This window comes from Taudactylus pleione, unplaced genomic scaffold, assembly GCF_031769625.1.
Source record: "Taudactylus pleione unplaced genomic scaffold, aTauple2 ptg000342l, whole genome shotgun sequence".
NCBI classification, from domain to species: Eukaryota; Metazoa; Chordata; class Amphibia; order Anura; family Myobatrachidae; genus Taudactylus; species Taudactylus pleione.
Window position 1 is genome coordinate 7,081,947 of NW_028284743.1, and position 18,775 is coordinate 7,100,721.

Consider the following 18,775-nt stretch of genomic DNA (forward strand, 5'->3'; position numbering starts at 1 on the left):
GTTATTCTTTTAACTAAGACAGCGGTCCCAATCAATCAATGTGTGGCGATAACACTTTCTACTGCGGCTTATTGCAAATTATTGTACAAATATTGCTGGAGCAGCTGAGTAATACTGACTGGCAGTGGAAAGAGCAGTCTTACCGAATTGTCAGCCAGATCAGAAGGAATCAGTATGAAATGGCTGGCGGTTCGATTCCCGGCAGCGGCAGCCAGACAGCTGAACAGATCCCGGCAGCAGCAGCAGCCCAACTGCGCTGAAAATCCTGATCGTCCTAAGGTAAGTAATCACTAACCTAATACCCCTAACCCTCCTTAGGGGTGCCTAACCCTAACCTCCCCCCTGTAAGTGCCTAACCCTAATCCCCCCTGTAAGTGCCTAACCCTAACCCCCCCCTTCCCCGCTGCCTAAACCCAAGTCCCCCCCAGGGGTGCCTAACACTAACCCTCGCTCCCCCTAGCCTAACCCTAACCTCACAGGGGGGTGCCTAACCCTGTCCCCCCGGGTGTGCTAAACCTAACCCTCACCCCCGCGGCTGTCCGCTCACGGCGCCCGGCATCCCTTCGATCGGGATGCCGGGCGCCTGTCTCCCGGCGTCGGGAAAATGACAGGTGTCTAGATATAGACGCCTGTCATTTAACCCACGCCGGGATAAAGCAGTTGGGAAGCCGGCTGTCGGGATCATGTCAGCCGGTTTCCCGATTGCATCCCGATCAGAATGTGTCTGCACATGCGTGACCTGGCTTCGCATGTTATAACAAGTGCACAGTGGTACTGAAAACCCAGACCTTTACTAAAAATTATTTAAAGACATAAGCTTTACGGTATTTAAAATGAAGCCGTATTTTCTGGAGCGTTGTCCCTACTATCTCCATCCTGAAATGGTGAAAGCCGAAATAGAACTGAGGAAATTGCTGGAAAAATCCCTTTTCATTGGAGGAATGGGTTTTCTCTCTCTTATAAAGACTCAGAAAGTGCTTGTAGATTCATACCTGGATGGTAACTGTATGTATAATGGATGTAAAATGCTAACCATGATCTGAATAGTGAGAAAAGAACAGACACTTTACACAAACACACATTAAACTTTCTGGTTTTATTTTAAATATGAGAAACTAGACAACAGAGCTTAATATTTAACGTGGGAAACATTAAATGAAGAATATAAGATGTCCTGTAACCTCTGCACTGCCAGTGGAGCTAGCAATGAGATCCTGACCCTTCTAGAAACAGAGGATACCTCTAACAGCAGTGGCTTTAATATTGCACAATAAACCAATGTTCTGGAAGGACAATTCATAAAAAACATGATTCCTGTGAAAAGACTTCTGCATATTGTTGGCCAGGCTACTATTCAATATTTCTGTCTTTAGAAAACCAGAATACTGTAATTTTCCATTGTATGAATCGCTGTTTATTCATTCCATCTGCTTCCAATCAGTCCACCATGTACACCAATGTGTTGCCAATGTCTGTCTTCAGGCCATTGTCTGCAATCTGCACTCTCTTCTCATTAAGATCAATGTGGAAAGCAGCTTGCGGTGGTATCATGGTCTTACCGCTTTCTTCTTTACCAAGAACTGGAACACGACGTGGCCCCAGCTCTGGGTCATCATAACGCATGAGCTTCACCTTTGTGACATCTATAAAGAATTATTGTTAAATCACTATCAATATAAATCTAGGATTGAACATATAATAAGGCACTAATGGGTGGAAGTGCTGAAGGACCATGCAGGTAGATTTTGGCTGGAAAGGCAGTCTCTGCACTTACCTCTAACTAGCACCTAGTAACCAACGTATTGCATATTAACAGGAACTTGACAACTGGTGTTTGCAACAGGTCATTATTAAATGTCAAAGGCTGTGCATTACTTCTATGGGTTTGGTATATTAGTTAGACGTTTACAGTCACAATGTCGACATTGAACATGTCAATGTGTAAAACTGAGGAAGTCTATCATCGAAATGACCACTCCCGAAAGAAGACTGCCAAAATGGCTGAGGCATAAAGCTCTGCTCAATGCATGATCCTAGATGTCTCCCACATGGTCAAATTACTTCTAGTTACCCCTTGGTGATTGATGTAAGCCACCACTGTCATATTGACCATTGACATTTTAACTGGTCTGCCCCTCAATGCATGGACATTGATAGGAAGTAGCATTTCTTCCGAGACCAAAGGCCCTGGAGTGAAAAGGATAATGATCACTGCTCCTCTCAACCACGTAAGCTGGCATCCATGGTCACCACAGTCCAATCCCAAATGGAGAAAAGACTGCCCCCAAACTGATGTTTTGGGTTTCCGTCACCAGCAGCAAGTGTGTCTAGAAAGACATATGTTCTTGGTATAAAAGTGCCCAAGGCAGTAACTCTGCACTGGGCAACCCTGCTGCAAACCTTCACTGACCTGTTATGCCCATTGGATAATTATTATTTTATGTCTGTGCTATCCTTAAAGGAAGTGACATTTTGCAGTAGCATGTGGTGGCTTTTTAGAGGAAATCAATGAAACTTTAACGTTAGGTGGGGTCTCCAGTGTGCATAACAAGCACAGTTTAGTTGATGTGGAAGGTGTGCTGAAGTGCTATCAGGCTTTACCACAGCAGTTTTCTAAGCTGTATTTAAAATGTTTTATTTTATTTTAAATCATGGAAGCTTGTGTTTAATTTCTCTTCAGTGTAAAAACAAGAGATATGGTAAGAACTTACCTTTGTTATCTCTGTTTCTACGAAGTCCATAGGGTCCACAGGGTTGACCTTGGGGGTATAGCTGGATCTGGATCCACGGGCACCACGCAGTTAAAGCTTTGCTGCTCCCAGGATGCACTTGGGTCCGTCCTCCTCTATACCCCGCCCCCGACCACAGGCACCTCAGTTGGTAAGCAGCTAAGGCCGGAGGAGGAGACTAAACAGAGAGAAGGAAGACTGTAACACACAAGAAACCATACTCACAGAAATGGGAGACGGAAAACCGGTGACCAGTCACATAGCCCATATGAAGCCAGGTGCGTCAGGGCGGGCGCCCTGTGGACCCTATGGACTTCGTAGAAACAGAGATAACAAAGGTAAGTTCTTACCATATCTCTTGTTTTCTACTTCAGGGTCCATAGGGGGTCCACAGGGTTGACCTTGGGAATGTCCCAAAGCAGTTTAACTAAGGGCGGGGACACTCCTGTGCTGAAAGGAGCACCCGGAGGATGCATCCTGAGAGGCGAAGATGTCAAACGCATAGAACCTCAAAAACGTTTGAATTGAAGACCAAGTGGCCGCCTTACACAGCTGAACAGTGGAGGCGCCACGTCTAGCAGCCCAAGAGGGACCCACAGAACGAGTGGAATGAGCCTTAACAGAGGCTGGCACAGGTAAACCCTCCTGTGCATAAGCCTCACAAATAACGTAACGAAGCCAACGGGCTAACGTTTGCTTGTTGGCAGGCCAACCCCTCTTGTGAAAACCGAAGAGGACAAACAATGAATCCGACTTCCTAACCGAAGCAGTCCGGTCCACATAAATTCTAAGTGCCCGGACTACATCTAAGGAAGTCTCACCAGCTGAAAGATCAGGGGACTGAAAAGCTGGCACAACAAGTTCCTGATTAATGTGGAACTTTGAGACCACTTTGGGCAAAAACTCAGGATGAGTGCGGAGCACCGCTCTGTCCTGGTGAAAAATCAGAAAGGGAGGGCGACAGAAAAGCGCCCCCAATTCTGACACCCTCCTGGCAGAAGCACTTGCCAGGAGAAAAACGGTCTTAAACGTCAGCCACTTGAGTTCCACCGACTCAAGCGGCTCAAAAGGAGGACCCTGCAAGACCCGTAGTACTACCGCCAAGTCCCAAGGAGCCACCGGAGGCACAAAGGGAGGCTGGATCCTGAGAACACCCTGGAAAAAGGTGTGAACATCTGGCAGTGTAGCAATCCGACGTTGAAACCACACGGACAAAGCAGACACATGAACCTTCAGAGAGGCAAGGCGTAAGCCGAGGTCCAAACCTGATTGAAGGAACTCCAAGATTCTGGAGACCCGGAACACCTGAGAATCATAGCTTCTGGATTCACACCACCGAAAGTAAGTGTGCCACACCCTATGGTAAATCCGTGCGGAAGCAGGCTTGCGTGCCCTAAGCATGGTACCAATGACCGAACTGGAGAAACCCCGAGACCTTAAGACGGCTGTCTCAAGAGCCACGCCGTCAAAGACAGCCGACCCAGATCCAGGTAAAGGCAGGGCCCTTGAGACAATAGGTCCTGACGCTGAGGAAGAATGTACGGAGTGTCGATGGAGAGGCACCTCAGATCGGAGTACCAAGGACGTCTGGGCCACGCCAGAGCTACCAGCACGAGCATGCCGCCGTCCTGCTTGAATTTCCGCAGAACCCGAGGAAGCAGGGATATCGGAGGAAACAGATACGCCAGGTGAAATGTCCATTTCACCGACAGCGCGTCTACCAGACAGGCGCCTGCGTCTCTTGTCCTTGACCCGTAAACGGGCAACTTGTGATTGTGACGGGAGGCCATCAAGTCCAGCTCCGGCAACCCCCACCTGTCCACGAGTAGCTGAAACACCTCTGAGTGAAGCGACCATTCCCCGGGATGCACGTCGTGACGGCTGAGGAAGTCCGCCTCTCAATTGAGGACTCCGGGAATGAAGACTGCCGAGATCGCTGGAATGTGACACTCCGCCCAAGCAAGAATGCGAGACACCTCCGACATCGCTGCCCGACTGCGAGTTCCTCCTTGGTGGTTGATGTACGCCACCGTGGTGGCGTTGTCGGACTGCACCTGAACCGCCCTTCCGTGAAGAGCGGGGCTGGATGACTGCAGGGCCCTGTATACTGCCCGCAGTTCCAGAATGTTGATGTTCTTCCGCGGACCAACGACCCTGAAGCGATAATGAGCCGGTCACTGCCCCCCAACCCCGAAGACTGGCATCCGTCGTGAGCAGGACCCAGTCCGGGATCCAAAAGGGGCGCCGCTCGAGCAGATGAGCCGTCTGAAGCCACCAAGCCAAAGACTGCCAAACCTCCGGGGACAACACCAGCAACTGAGAGCGGATCCGGTGTGGTAACCAGTTCCATTCTGATAGAATCAGTCCCTGCAGGGGCCGGGAATGGAACTGGGCAAATTCCACCATGTCGAATGTCGACACCATGGACCCCAGAACTCTCATAGCCGAATGAACCGACAGGCGGCAACTGCTCAGGCAACTGTGTATCCGCAGCTGGAGGGAGGAGACCTTCTCCGGAGTCAGGAAGATCCTCTGCTGACGAGAATCCAGCAGGACCCCCAAATGAACCATCCGCTGAGATGGAATCAGGGAGGACTTTTTCCAATTTATCAGCCACCCGTGCGCTTGCAGGCAAGCGATCGTCAGGTGGAGATGTTGAAGCAGTACCTCCGGGGAGCTCGCCAGCAACAGGAGGTCGTCCAGATACGGCAGCAGCCGTACATTCTGGTTCCGCAGATGTGCGGCCATGACCGTCATAATCTTCGTGAACATCCGCGGTGCCGTGGAGAGACCAAAGGTTAGCACCCGGAACTGATAGTGGTGTTGAAGGATAGCGAACATCAGATACCTCTGGTGCAAAGGTGCTATCGGAACATGGAGGTAGGCGTCCTGGATATCCAGGGACACCATGTAATCCCCCGGTTCCATCGCCAGAATGATGGAACGCAACGTCTCCATCCTGAACTTGGGAACTCTGAGGAACTTGTTCAGAGACTTCGAGTTGAGGATAGGGCGATGAGAACCATTGGGTTTCTGCACCAGAAACAGAGAAGAATAGTACCCCATCCCTCGTTGTAATTGAGGAACGGGAACAATGACCCCTGCTTTCAGCAAGGACTCTACGGCTACTTGAATCTGTAAGGTCTTGGTCGCATCCTGAGAAGGACTGGTGCAGAAAAACTGGCGGGGCGGTCTGTGCCGAAAAGACAGGGCGTACCCCTGGGAGACCACTTCTCGAACCCAGGCATCCATGGTGGTATCGTGCCAGCACTGGGCAAACAGAAGAAATCGGCCTCCCACTCTGGGGTCCCCCAGAGGGAGGCCCGTCCCATCAGGCAGAGGGCTTATCCTCCTGCTTGGAAGAAGGGCGCCTGGCACTCCAGGCCTGCTTCTTGGGCTTAGAAGCGGCCTTGGTCGCCGACTGCCTCGGGAAGGACTGACCTTTAGCCTTGCCCTGAACCCGAAAGGACCCAAAGGCAGAGCTCCGTACCTTGGTAGGTGCAGAAGCCGAAGGGAGGAAGGCTGACTTAGACTTAGCCAGCGTATCCACAATTTTGTCCAAGTCTGGACCAAAAAGCAACTCCCCATTAAAAGGTAAGGCCTCCAGGCCCTTTTTGGAGTCCGCGTCAGCTCTCCAAGACCTCAGCCACAAGGACCGACGCGCCGACACAGCTGCAGCCGACACCTGAGAGGTCAGCAGGCTCGCGTCTAACGAAGCTTCCCCAATGTAGGAAGCCGCATCCCTCATTTGTCCTATCAACGCTTTCTGGATCTCCGGAGCATCTTCCTCCAAGGCGTTGGCCCAGCTCTCGATGGCCTTAGCCACCCAAGAGATGGCCATGGACGGACGGGCCACCGGCCCCGAGAGAGAGTAAATAGACTTTAAACAAATCTCCACTTTCCTGTCCGTGGGATCTTTCAGGGAGGAGATAGACGGCAGAGGCAGCGTAGCGCTTTTAATTAAGCGGGTAAGGTGGGAATCCACCGCAGGCGGAGTTTCCCACTTCCTGCAATGAGCCTCAGGAAACGGATAGTTTGAAGCCAACCGTTTCTGCGGTTGGAATCTCTTGCTGGGCAATTGCCAGGCCCCTGCCATATGATCCGTTAACTGGTCTGACAGGGGAAAAACCGTCGAAGTCACCTTGGCCTTTTTAAAGTTGGGGTACTTTGACCTGGGATCCTGCACATCCTCCTCAATATGAAGGATGGCCCGCACCGCCCTAACCAATGCCGGCACATTAATGGAGGACTTAGCCTCCACCTCCTGGGCCCCGGCATCCGAGTCAGTCTTCATGGATCTCTCCGTCATCCGAAGACACATCCGTGTCCGTAAACTGAGCCGCCAGTGAAGCCGGAACGGGTCGCTTGGACGCCCGTGGGGGCAAATCACTGTGCAACATAGATTGAAAGGCCGATGACTAAGCCGCTAGGCTCTGAACAGAGCTGGAGAGGACATCCACCCAGGGAGGGGGCACCGTCTGAGGATACCCCTGAAACGGCACCATGGACTGCTGTGGCACCATGGGAGATTGCACAAATACAGGTAAACCCGCATAAGGACCCACAGTCTGAGGGGCCGAGAGAGTACAGCCTGAGGGGCCGAGAGAGTACAGCCCAGCGACGAGAGTACAGCCCAGCGACGCCAGCACGCTTGAGAGAAGGCGCGCTGGGCTGAGGGGAGGAGCCGCTCAAGTAGGGAAGGCTGCCTCCCCTGCTAGTATGGAACCCCAGGGACGCCGTTCCCTGCCGGCCTTACACCCTGGTGGTCCAGCGGACACGCGGGGTAATCCACAGAGGGGGGAGCCCGCCGCCGCTACTAGCGCCGCCGGTCTGTCCCCAGAGACCGGTGGCATAAAGACTGCATTACTTCCCCCGCGCGCAGCACTGACAGCGCTGCACGCGGCTTACCTGGCCCCTTGAGTCCGGCAGCAGTCTGTGGGAGGTCCCGGAGCCACGCTAGCACTGACTCCGGGGTCCCACTGCGATCCCCGGATCAGTACCAGCGTCGCAGCGCCAGCGGGGCTTGTTGGAGCGGCAGCATGGATGTCCAGATGGACAGTCTTATGCTGCCGCTCTGAAGATAGTAAAAAAATAAAATAATAAAATCTTCTTTAAAAAAAATTAAAATAAAGCTTAGGGGCTGCTTATGCAGCCCCACTGCTCCAGGGTGACCCGACTCCGGCCGGGCACCAGCTAAAACTGAGGTGCCTGTGGTCGGGGGCGGGGTATAGAGGAGGACGGACCCAAGTGCATCCTGGGAGCAGCAAAGCTTTAACTGCGTGGTGCCCGTGGATCCAGATCCAGCTATACCCCCAAGGTCAACCCTGTGGACCCCCTATGGACCCTGAAGTAGAAATGAAGTAGAAACTTGCTTAACTGAACACAATATTAAATCTTCAAATTCAAAGTCTGGGAGGAGGAGATGGAGTCTGTATCACCCAAAGGGTGGACCTGAGAGGACCTCTGGTGTCTGAAAGGCCTGCTGGAAGCAGACTTGGCAAATTCCTGTTACAGATTGCAGACTCAGAAAGGCTCCTGGACTAGTGGTGGCTGGGATGAAGTAAATGGTTCACAACTAGGGCCTATATAGGAGTGTTATTCATCTACCACTGGGTGGACTGGCCTCTTGGTCAGCTTCACAATGAATTGTGCCAAAGCACTGGCCCACTCTGGCTCAGCCCGGTCAGCTATATCTTAAGTGGCAGACACGGAACCTGGACATAGGGGTCTTGTTCTAAATGTCCATTAGGTAGCCTGTCCAATGCTTTACTTGCTCAGAATACAAGGCTAAGTTTTTCTCTGGGCTATGAAGTTCCTTTGTCTGACATATCTCAGTAAGTAGATATGTAGAAATTATATAATGCATACTTTAAGTATATCTATTTATATATGGCAAACATAGAAGAAATGACAGTTACATATATTTATGGCAAACATGGCAGAAATGACAGTTATATATACACTATATGGACAAAAGTATTTGGCCACATCTGTTAATTATTGAATTGAGGCATTTCAATCAGACCCGTTGCCACAGGTGTATACAATAAAGCATCTAGCCATGCAGTCTCCATTTGCAAACATTTGTGAAACAAAATGGGTTGAAGAGCTCAGTGACTTCAAGCATGTTACTGTGATAGGATGCCACCTTTGCAATAAGACAGTTCGTGAAATTTCAACCCTGCTGGATATTCCACGGTCAACTGTGATATTATTAGAAAGTGGAAGGGGCTGATGCCAATGCCAAGCGTGGGATGGAGTGGTGTAAAGCACTCCGACACTGGACTGTGGAAACGTGTTCTGTGGAGTGACGAATCAGGCTTTTCTGCTTGGCAGTCAAATGGGCGACTGACTGCATTGCGCCAACTGTGAAGTTTGGTGAAGGAGGGATAATGGCATGGGGATGTTTTTCAGGATTTGGGCTAGGTCGCTTATCTCCAGTGAAGGGCAATCTTAATGGTTCAGCATACCAAGACATTTTGGACAATGCTATGGTTCCAACTTTGTGGCAACAGGGGGTAGGCCCTTTTCTATACCAACATGTCTGTGCCCCAGTGCACAAAGCAAGGACTATAAAGACATAATTTGATGCGTTTGGTGTGGAAGAACTAGACTCGCCCGCACAGAACCCTGACCTCAATCCCATCGAGCATCTTTGGGATGAACTGGAACGGAGATTGCGGTCCAGGCTTTCTCGTCCAACATCAGTGCCTGACCTCATAAATGCCCTACAGAATGAATGGGCACAAATTCCCTCAGAAACACTCCAAAATCTTGTGGAAAGCCTTCCAAGAAAAGTGGAAGCTGCTATAGCTGCAAAAGGGGGACCAATTCCATATTAAAGTATATGCATTTGAATACAATGTCATTACATTCCCTATTGATGTAATGGTCAGGTGTCTGAATACTTTTGTCCATATAGTGTATATCTATAGATTTATCTCTCAAAGATAGATATATATAGCAGAAAAACTGTTAAGGATACACTTTAAATGTGAGGAATGACAGGAACTTGTATAAGATAATACATTTTGCAGAAACACTGACACAGGTAGAATCACACAGTACACTGAGAATTCTGCCCTATTACCCACAGGGCACATTATCAGCAGTGTGTGAGTGTAACGAGAGAGGCAATCACGCAATGTCTGCAGGTTTCATGAAACAAACTTGCTTTTGCAAACTCGTTCCTAATTAAAATGACCCATTAAGCTGTTTACAACACACTACGAACCAGCGAGTGATTTAACGATACAACGTGTGTGCCGTACACACTGCACGATCCGGTGTACAATGGTGCGATGTATCGTTACATGCTGCATGTAACAGAACTGCATCATTCATTGCATCGTCCCATCTGCTGTCCAGGACAGTATGACAGTAGTCATAATTAGAACTTTGTGGTATGAAACTAGCTAGAATTTTGTAACACAGAGACTCTTATGTTATCGGCGCTACCAATAATATAACTGCAAATTCTAACCTGGACTCCTAATTCCCCTGTATCTGCATGTTCCTACATCCATCTTTAGTGAGTGCGGGGTGAAATCTTCACTACACAAGGCATCCCTGGAGTCTGCAGATTATTCCCTTTCAACTACATATGAGAATATAAATAGGTTTAGTCATCTGGAGGTACAGCCTGATCGTATTTACTCTGCAGAACCAGTGCGTACAAATCTGTAGAACTACAGCCAGCATTCTATTGCTTACCTGCTACATTTATAGATCACCTATTGCGCATTATAACTAGATGATATGAACCTTACACACATCTGATAAAATCTAAATCTTTTATTTGATATGGAACAAAATAAAAACAATAAAAACGTTAGATTCATCTATTTGTAACTTTGGGGAATGTTTACCAACTTAGTGTAGTTAAAAAAATATATCATCTGTTAAGAAGATCCCAATGAGCTGTGTCATGCAGGAGATGAAATAACACTACAATGGCTTGGAAATGATTTGTACATAGACCAGAAGGGTAGTTTATACAAGGTGCGCACACACTAGACAATATTTAACACGATTAGCCAGATTTCGATGCATCGGAACGTCAAATCGTGTAAATTATGTCCAAATCGTGAGTGTCTACTCACGATAACAATACCAATGCGCGTCCCCGTGGGTTGTACATTGCATCTTCAGATCTTGTCTACAGCAGGCAAGATCTGCCAATCTCGTTAACAAGATTAAGGTCGTTGGTCAGATTGGACAGTTTCCGCAAGATATCGTTTGTCTGGGAGTGTAGGGGAGTTCAATGGAAATCGTTGACGATATCTTTTACAAGTCGAACTACTGTGTACACACCTTTACTCTAAACTAAATCCCTGTCATTGAGTAGAATTAAATACACTTAGAGTGGGTACACACTATGACGACAGTTGAGACGAATTCCCTTCGTCCCGGACCATCCGTGATTGCCCATACACACTGTGCAATTTAATGAGCGACAGAACGATATCTTGTTCTGGTCTTCATTAAACTGCACTACCTCATACACGATATCTTCCGATTGGGCGCGCAGCACGGCCAATCAAGCAAAATTGAGTACAACCTGCAGGAGCGCGGAATTGTGCATACACACTGCACAATATGTCAGGCCAATTTGCCTGGAAACAACAAAACGTGCAGATATGGTTGTAGTGTGTACCCACCCTTAAAGTAAAGGATACAACGTCCAATTTATTTTCCATTATGATATATCAAATATTGCACAGTGCTTCCAAATTAAACCATTTGCAATACGAAGGCAGAGTTCTTGTCTTTTTTGTTGCAATGTATCATAGAACGTGCTCATTCACAATTTCAGCACCTTAAGTCTGATGGGGGGCATCCACTAGACGATAAAGTTGAACGATTGAACGATAATGATAAAATCGTTCAAACATCGTTTGCAAATCGTGCAGTAATTGTTTCTAACGATGTACGATGCGCGCTCCCGTTTGATCGTCTCCTCCATCGACTGAACATGCAAGTCAATTTCACTTGATTGCTTACACATCGTTTACACATCGTTCACGCTGAACAATCAAACGATGAACCACTATCTTGCCCACTATAGCTGAAAGCTCTCAATTACAGATTCAAACAACATAGTTTATCGTTAGATCTTTTGCAAATCCTTTGCAAATCTTTTGCACATTGTTCAGAGTGGAAGATCAAATTTCAGGGGAAACTTCAAGGGAAAATCGTTAAGAGGTTGGACAGGGAGGGGCGTGGCCTGGAAGCCGAGGAGGAAAGCTGCATGGAGTCGGGGCTCCGTTACGATTGAGCCTGCTGATCCAGTCCCTCCGGCCGTGCGCGGTGCTTCTTGGCTCTCCTACCGCCACAAGCCATCTCTGCCCCCAAGGCGGGTGTTCCCATTGCCTAGCGGGATCCTGGTTCCCGGACTCGGGCTGCCGGACCTCGCGGCCTACTGCAGACGCGGTGCGTGGTGCTGGATTCCGGCCCTCGCCTCCCGGCTCCTGCATCGCGCCTGGTCCACTGCCAAACCCCGCGACGCTGGCTCACAGACAGTCAGCTGGTGGGTGCGAGCAGCAAGGGGAACACACGGGGACGCCGCTGGACGGGTCCCCGCGACCGCATATCATAATTGCAGAAGGCAGACGCTGGCTCCTTTCAAGGTCCTTTTACAGACGGCGCCATTTTGCAGACACTGCATATACAGGAGACAAGGTACTGTGTGTTACCAGTTAAAGCCCTATACTGGAGAACGTACAGCTGCTTATAAACAGAAGTCTTGCAACTCTATACTTCTTTTGAATCCCCAGCTATAGCTGATGATAAATTTGGCAATATTTATGTACATATCCTTTACTCTGGGGAATAGTTACAGTGCCAGCTTCTACCACCAGATGGTGCTCCAGCCCTATTTTTCAAGTTACTTCACAATTATTTGAAATGTAAAGGATCTCCTGTCTGTGATCACAGCCATTTCTAAGCAACACACTCCTCAGTATTATCATAACCTGGTGAAAATTAAGACCAATCTCTACATGGATAAGTTCATGGCTCCACAGCCCACCCCCAAGGCAAATCGAGCCAGGGGTAGTAGCAAACGTACAGATCAACCTACAGACCCTGTGGAAAACATGCCACACACACATAGTTCCGAACCCGCTACTACCCATAACACAATGGGCCCGGTTCCTGCTCCTCTCTCATATGCAGAGATAGTTAGAGCCATTAAAGAAACAGTGGAACCACTACTGCAAAACCAAGCGGATAAATTCATGGGGGCACTGGCGGATATTAAGACGCAAATGTCCTCTGTCTCACAACAAGTGCGTGAAAATGAAAACAGGATCGGAGTCAACTTTCATGAACTTTCGGAACTAAAACAACAAGTTGCTACCATGTCGACCACACAACAACAATTACTATCCAAGGTAGACGATCTGGAAAATAGGTCCAGACGCAACAAGCTGCGACTTCTGGGTCTTAAGGAAACGATTAAAGGCAACGATCTCACTAAATTTCTTCAAACCGATCTCCCTGAGCTACTCGGCATCTCGGCTGAACTGAATAATTTTGAGATAGAACGAGCACATAGATTAGGTCCTTTTCGCGATTCTAACATCTCGCGCCCTAGAGCTGTTATCTTCAAGTGCTTAAATTTTCGTCACAAGGATCTGATATGGTCAACTGCTCGACAGAAGGGCCCTCTTCAGTGGGATGGCCAACGTATCCTCTTGTTCCAGGACTACTCCGCGGAGGTTGCCAGAGCACGCAGAAATATGTCCCCTGTCTGCTCTCAGCTCATCCAATCAGGGACTCGCTTCGCGCTCTTATTCCCAGCTAGACTTCGCATTTTCTCATCTCAAGGCCCTAAAGATTTCACAGAAGTTGCTGACGCCCAGGCTTTCCTTAACGAAGTAAAAGAGTCCTCGGACCCCTCCACGATGGACCATAATGATTGATTACGGGAAGATGTCCCATACCTATTTTGATGCCTTTACCAGGTTTTACCCTTTTCTTCAAAAATATGTTTATAGTCTGATTTAGGATTATAATTACATATATACTTGTGACGTTGCTTTATAGTTATTATTAAGACTATTGTCTTTTTTTTTTTTTTCCTTTTCAATAGGCTGAGATCAATGACTATAGTTTTGGTTATATGTTTGCATTTGATTCGCAATCTATGCATATCAGCGTCTTTCTTTATTTTCTTTTTATGTCTATGTCCATTTGTTTATTTGTTTCTTTATACTGTATGAATCACGAAGCTCATGCCCTTCATAGCTTATTTATGACTTATACTAGAGCCGACATTCATATTATTATGAACCTACCTAACACCAACCGGTATTATGGGGAGTATATTAACATTTATACTACACTTTTTTACTATTTGCATTACCTAATTTCCACACCTTGTGATGCATTCCCACCTTAGGTTTTGCACCTGGAATGTCAGGGGGATTCACTCACCAGTGAAAAGAAAGCGCATATTGACATATCTTAATAAGCTTAAATCCGATATCACTTATTTACAGGAGACTCATTTAACTCCCACAGAACACGCCAAGCTAAACACACTGCACCACCAGGTACTGGCGTCATCATCATTTGGTTCTAAGTCACGTGGAGTGGTAATCCTAATACGCAAGGGTATTCAATTCGATATTCACTCCTCTGATGTGGACCAAGAGGGCCGATACATTCTTATGGATGTCACGCTAGACGGCACTAGATATTGTTTGTGTAATGTCTATGGTCCCAATATATATGATAAATCTTTTTTCTTAGGATTGATTAACAAATTATATTCTTTTGCAGATTCTAAGATTATATTAGGGGGTGATTTCAATCTGGTCGCTTCCCCAACCTTAGATAGGAAAACTTTCTCTCATTCCTCCCCCAAACAACCAAAAATAGGTTTAAATTATATAGCCAAAGAATTGAATTTATTAGATGTGTGGAGAATGAGACACCCCACTGATCTGGAATACACGTACTACTCAGCCACTCATAACGCCTTTTCTAGGCTTGATTATTTTTACTTATCTAACTCAATATCCCCAATGATTATCGATACATCGATTGAAACTATAGCTATTTCGGATCATGCGCCGGTGTGGGTGGATGTACAGGGGAAATTCCTTTTGGGTTCATACTCCCAATGGCGATTTCCGGCAAAATTAGCCTCATCCCTTAAATTTAAGTCAATGCTAGAGTCTGCTTGGGCCAATTACGAAATGAACAACCAAATACATAAAGATAACCCAGGTTTATATTGGCAAACTGCTAAGGCGGTGATTAGGGGGGAAATTATCTCCTTTATGACAAAATATAAGGCTGAACAGGACGCCACTTATAGATCTGCACAGACGGCCTTAACATCCGCATTTCAAGCTCTAAGAGCTTCATCCTCACCGGTGACTAGAGCCGCATATGGTGAGTGCAGGTTACACTTTGATCAAATCCTCACTCAAATGGATGATAAATATGTATACTCAGGTAAATTACATTTCTTTCGATACGGCAACAAACCTAGCCGACTCCTATCAAACATGCTGAGAGGTACCAAGCCACATAATAATATTGCAGCTCTCAAAGATGAAAGCTCTGCCATACAATTCAATGGCAAAGATATCGCGAATATCTTTTTCCGTTACTACCAAAACCTCTATTCCCAAGACCCAATAGATATCACTAAAAAGGAGGCTTTTTGGGAATCACACACCCTGCCACAGATTTCATCTGCACAGGCTGATATATTGATTGGCAAAATTACACATGAAGAGGTAGATCAGGCTGTTAAATCTCTCAAGACGTTCAAGGCCCCAGGCCCAGATGGTCTGAGTGGGGAGTTTTTCAAAATATTACGTCCCCAAATCACAGAGACTTTAACTAATGTATTTAACTCCATAATGGATAGTAAAATAATCCCTCACTATTTTAATTCGGCCATTATAAAAGTTCTGCCGAAGTCAGGCAGAGACCCCCTTTTGCCTTCATCATATAGACCCATTTCTCTACTTAACGTAGACTATAAATTATTGACAAAAATTTTAGCAGAGCGGTTGAAGTTGATTCTCCCGTCTATCATACACCCGGACCAAACCAGGTTTATTTGTGGCAGAAATTCTGTCACAAACATTAGGAAAGTCCTTACGGTGCTGCAGTCTCTGCATATGGGCGAGACGGGTGATCCCAGGTTCTTGTTGTCTTTAGACGCAGAAAAAGCGTTTGATCTGGTAACCTGGGATCACCTGTTTGAATCTCTGCGTCGGTTTGGTATGCCCGCCCTTTTTGTTGAGATCATACGATCCTTATATACTTCTCCCCTTACTCAGATTCTCACTAATAGATATTTATCACCTGTATTCTGTACACAGAGAGGGACGAGACAGGGTTGCCCGCTTTCTCCACTTTTGTTTGCAATTGCGCTAGAACCATTGGCAATAGCAATAAGACAGGAAACGGAGGTAAAGGGTATTACTATCAGAAACCAAACATGTAAATTGTCTTTATTTGCAGACGATATGATGCTTTTTATATCTGACCCCCTACGATCCATCCCTACACTTCTGGATCTAATTACCACATTTGGATCATTTGCAGGTTATCGCATCAATGTGAGTAAATCTGAGTTGCTCCCTATTGATGCAGCTACTTTTTTAGCTACACATCCCCACATAGCCTCTCTTTTCACAATTGCAACACATAAATTAAAATACTTAGGTATATTTATACCAGCTCAATTATCCTCTCTATATGCTTTTAATTTCTCTCCATTGCTAAATAGATTAAACTCCCAACTCCAGAATTGGAAAGATCTTAAACTCTCTCTACTCGGACGAGTAACTGTAATAAAGAGTGTGGTGTTCCCGAAACTAGCCTATCTTTTACAAACTTTACCCATTACTTTAACAAGAGTGGATGTACTGAAGTTTACGCAGATCTTTTTTAAATTCATTTGGCAGTACAAGAAACCCAGAATGCCGCGTTCCCGAGCTTACCTATTGAAAAAAAATGGAGGGCTGAGCATCCCAAGCATCTCTGCATTTGCAAAAGCTGCCATATTCCGATATATAACTGATTGGTTATTACATACCGATCACTATACTAATCCTGACTTGGAGGAAGCATTATTTCACCCATATGCCCCAGCAGCCTTGTTACACACCCCTAAAATACACATTCCTAAGATATTTCGTTCTAATATTTTATTCTGGGACACTTACACTACGTGGTTGAAGGTTAATACACATTTGGGGAAAAATCCTTTTTCATCCCCGTACATCCCCTTATGGGGTAATCCCTGTTTTCCCCCTTCACTTGACATTCCTCTTTTTAAAATGTGGAATCAAAAGGGAATCATGTCCATCAAAGATGTATTTGATCCGGGTGGCAATTTGCTCTCCTTTGTACAATTACAGGATAAATATGACATCCCTCGTACACAATTTTTTATGTTTCTACAAGTACGTCATTTCATTCAATCCTTAGATAATCCTTTATGGATCTCAATTAACACAGATACAATGGGTCGCATTCTACTCTTATGTCGCTCAACCAAATTCAGAATAGCTCATTTATATAAATACCTGATTGAAATTCCTATACATGCTTGGGCACCAGTTGCGGAAGCTTGGCACACAGAGATACCCGAATTATGTGACTTGGAGCCATTTGTTGCGAATCTGGATTGTGTTCTACCCTGCCTTAAGTCAGCGAGACTTCAAGAAATTCATCTTAGAATTTTAAATCGTACATATATGTCCCCGGCCCAACGGAGACATTTTGTGCCACTGGAGGAGGGAAATTGTGTGAAATGTGACTGCTCTAATGCCTCTCTCTCGCATAACCTCTGGTACTGCAGAAAGATCCATAGATTTTGGAATAAAATTTTGTGTTATCTAAATAATACGATACATCTTAAATTGTCCAAAAATGCGGCAGCTCTTATTTTCGCAGAATTTTCAATATGGGAGTCTGAGTCCTCCTTGGGCCCATGGAAACCTGCTCTGAGAGTCATGGTTACAGTAGCTAAACAACTTATCCTTAATTACTGGATCTCAAAATCAGCACCTACACTAATGGAATGGAAAACTGCGCTGCTGGAGGTAATTTATGCGGAGAGACGTATGGCTATCTTTAACATCGAAAGAGGGGTACGGATTTTTTCCAAAAAATGGGAACCATACATACAATGTTTACCGGTCCAGATTCAGAATAACATATGGAAAGTCTTTGATCACACGGAATGGTTTATGCTAAGAAATATCACTTAAAATGCCCCTATTTGTGCTATTTATATGTAGCTCTCTGTGAATCCCCCCAGACAAGGTATCTCTCACCTTCTGTCAGTGATTCCCCCTCTATTTCTATTTCACCTTTCTTTCTTCTTCTGTTTCTTTTATCATTTTATTCTAACTCTCCCCCCCCTTTTTTCTAATATAATTCTGCATTGATGTAGATTATATTGACGCAACGATTGACTGATATACTGAAGTTGATGTGATAATTGGTTAACTCAAAATTCAATTGCTGCTTACACTGGCTCTATAAGTTGCATAGTTTGAGTGACATTGATTGTATATTTACTTGCATTTCTATACGGTGTACTATATTGATTTTTTTATACAGTATTTGTAATTTTGTAATTTTCTACATTATATTATATTCAAGTACTTTGTTTCTTTGTACTTTGACATAATTTCAATCTATATTTGTACTATTTTCCAAAAAAAGTTTGAAAAGATTAACAGTAGTTTGTATATTGTTTGTTCCAAGAAACAGACTAGTCGTTTATCAGACAATTTTATTTTCTCTAATTCTTGGATTGTGCAATGTATAACTGTTTTATTGCTGTTCAATAAAAAGATATTTAAAAAAAAAAAGAGGTTGGACAGGGATAAAATCGTCTAGTGGATGCCCCCCATGAGGAAGAATGGATGTTGAGTTAAAGCTTTCTTTTACACAACACTACTGCTCATCATTTATATTATCAAAAGCGCTCATTGCTGGATGACAGTTACAATGTAATTGAGAGTCAGGCTTTGTGAAAAAAAGAATTATACTCTTCTGCA

The 18,775-nt window shown here is 45.8% G+C and overlaps 1 protein-coding gene across 1 annotated transcript in view; it reads right to left on the minus strand.

Annotated features, from left to right (window-relative positions):
• Positions 1–1,077: 1,077 nt before the first annotated feature.
• LARS1 (leucyl-tRNA synthetase 1) overlaps positions 1,078–18,775 on the minus strand; it is a 162,415-nt gene continuing 144,717 nt past the window's right edge. Inside the window, exon 32 of the mRNA XM_088443984.1 lies at positions 1,078–1,643. Coding sequence (XP_088300110.1) covers positions 1,438–1,643 — 206 coding nt within the window. The 3' untranslated portion in view covers positions 1,078–1,437. The remainder of the gene's footprint in view (positions 1,644–18,775) is intronic.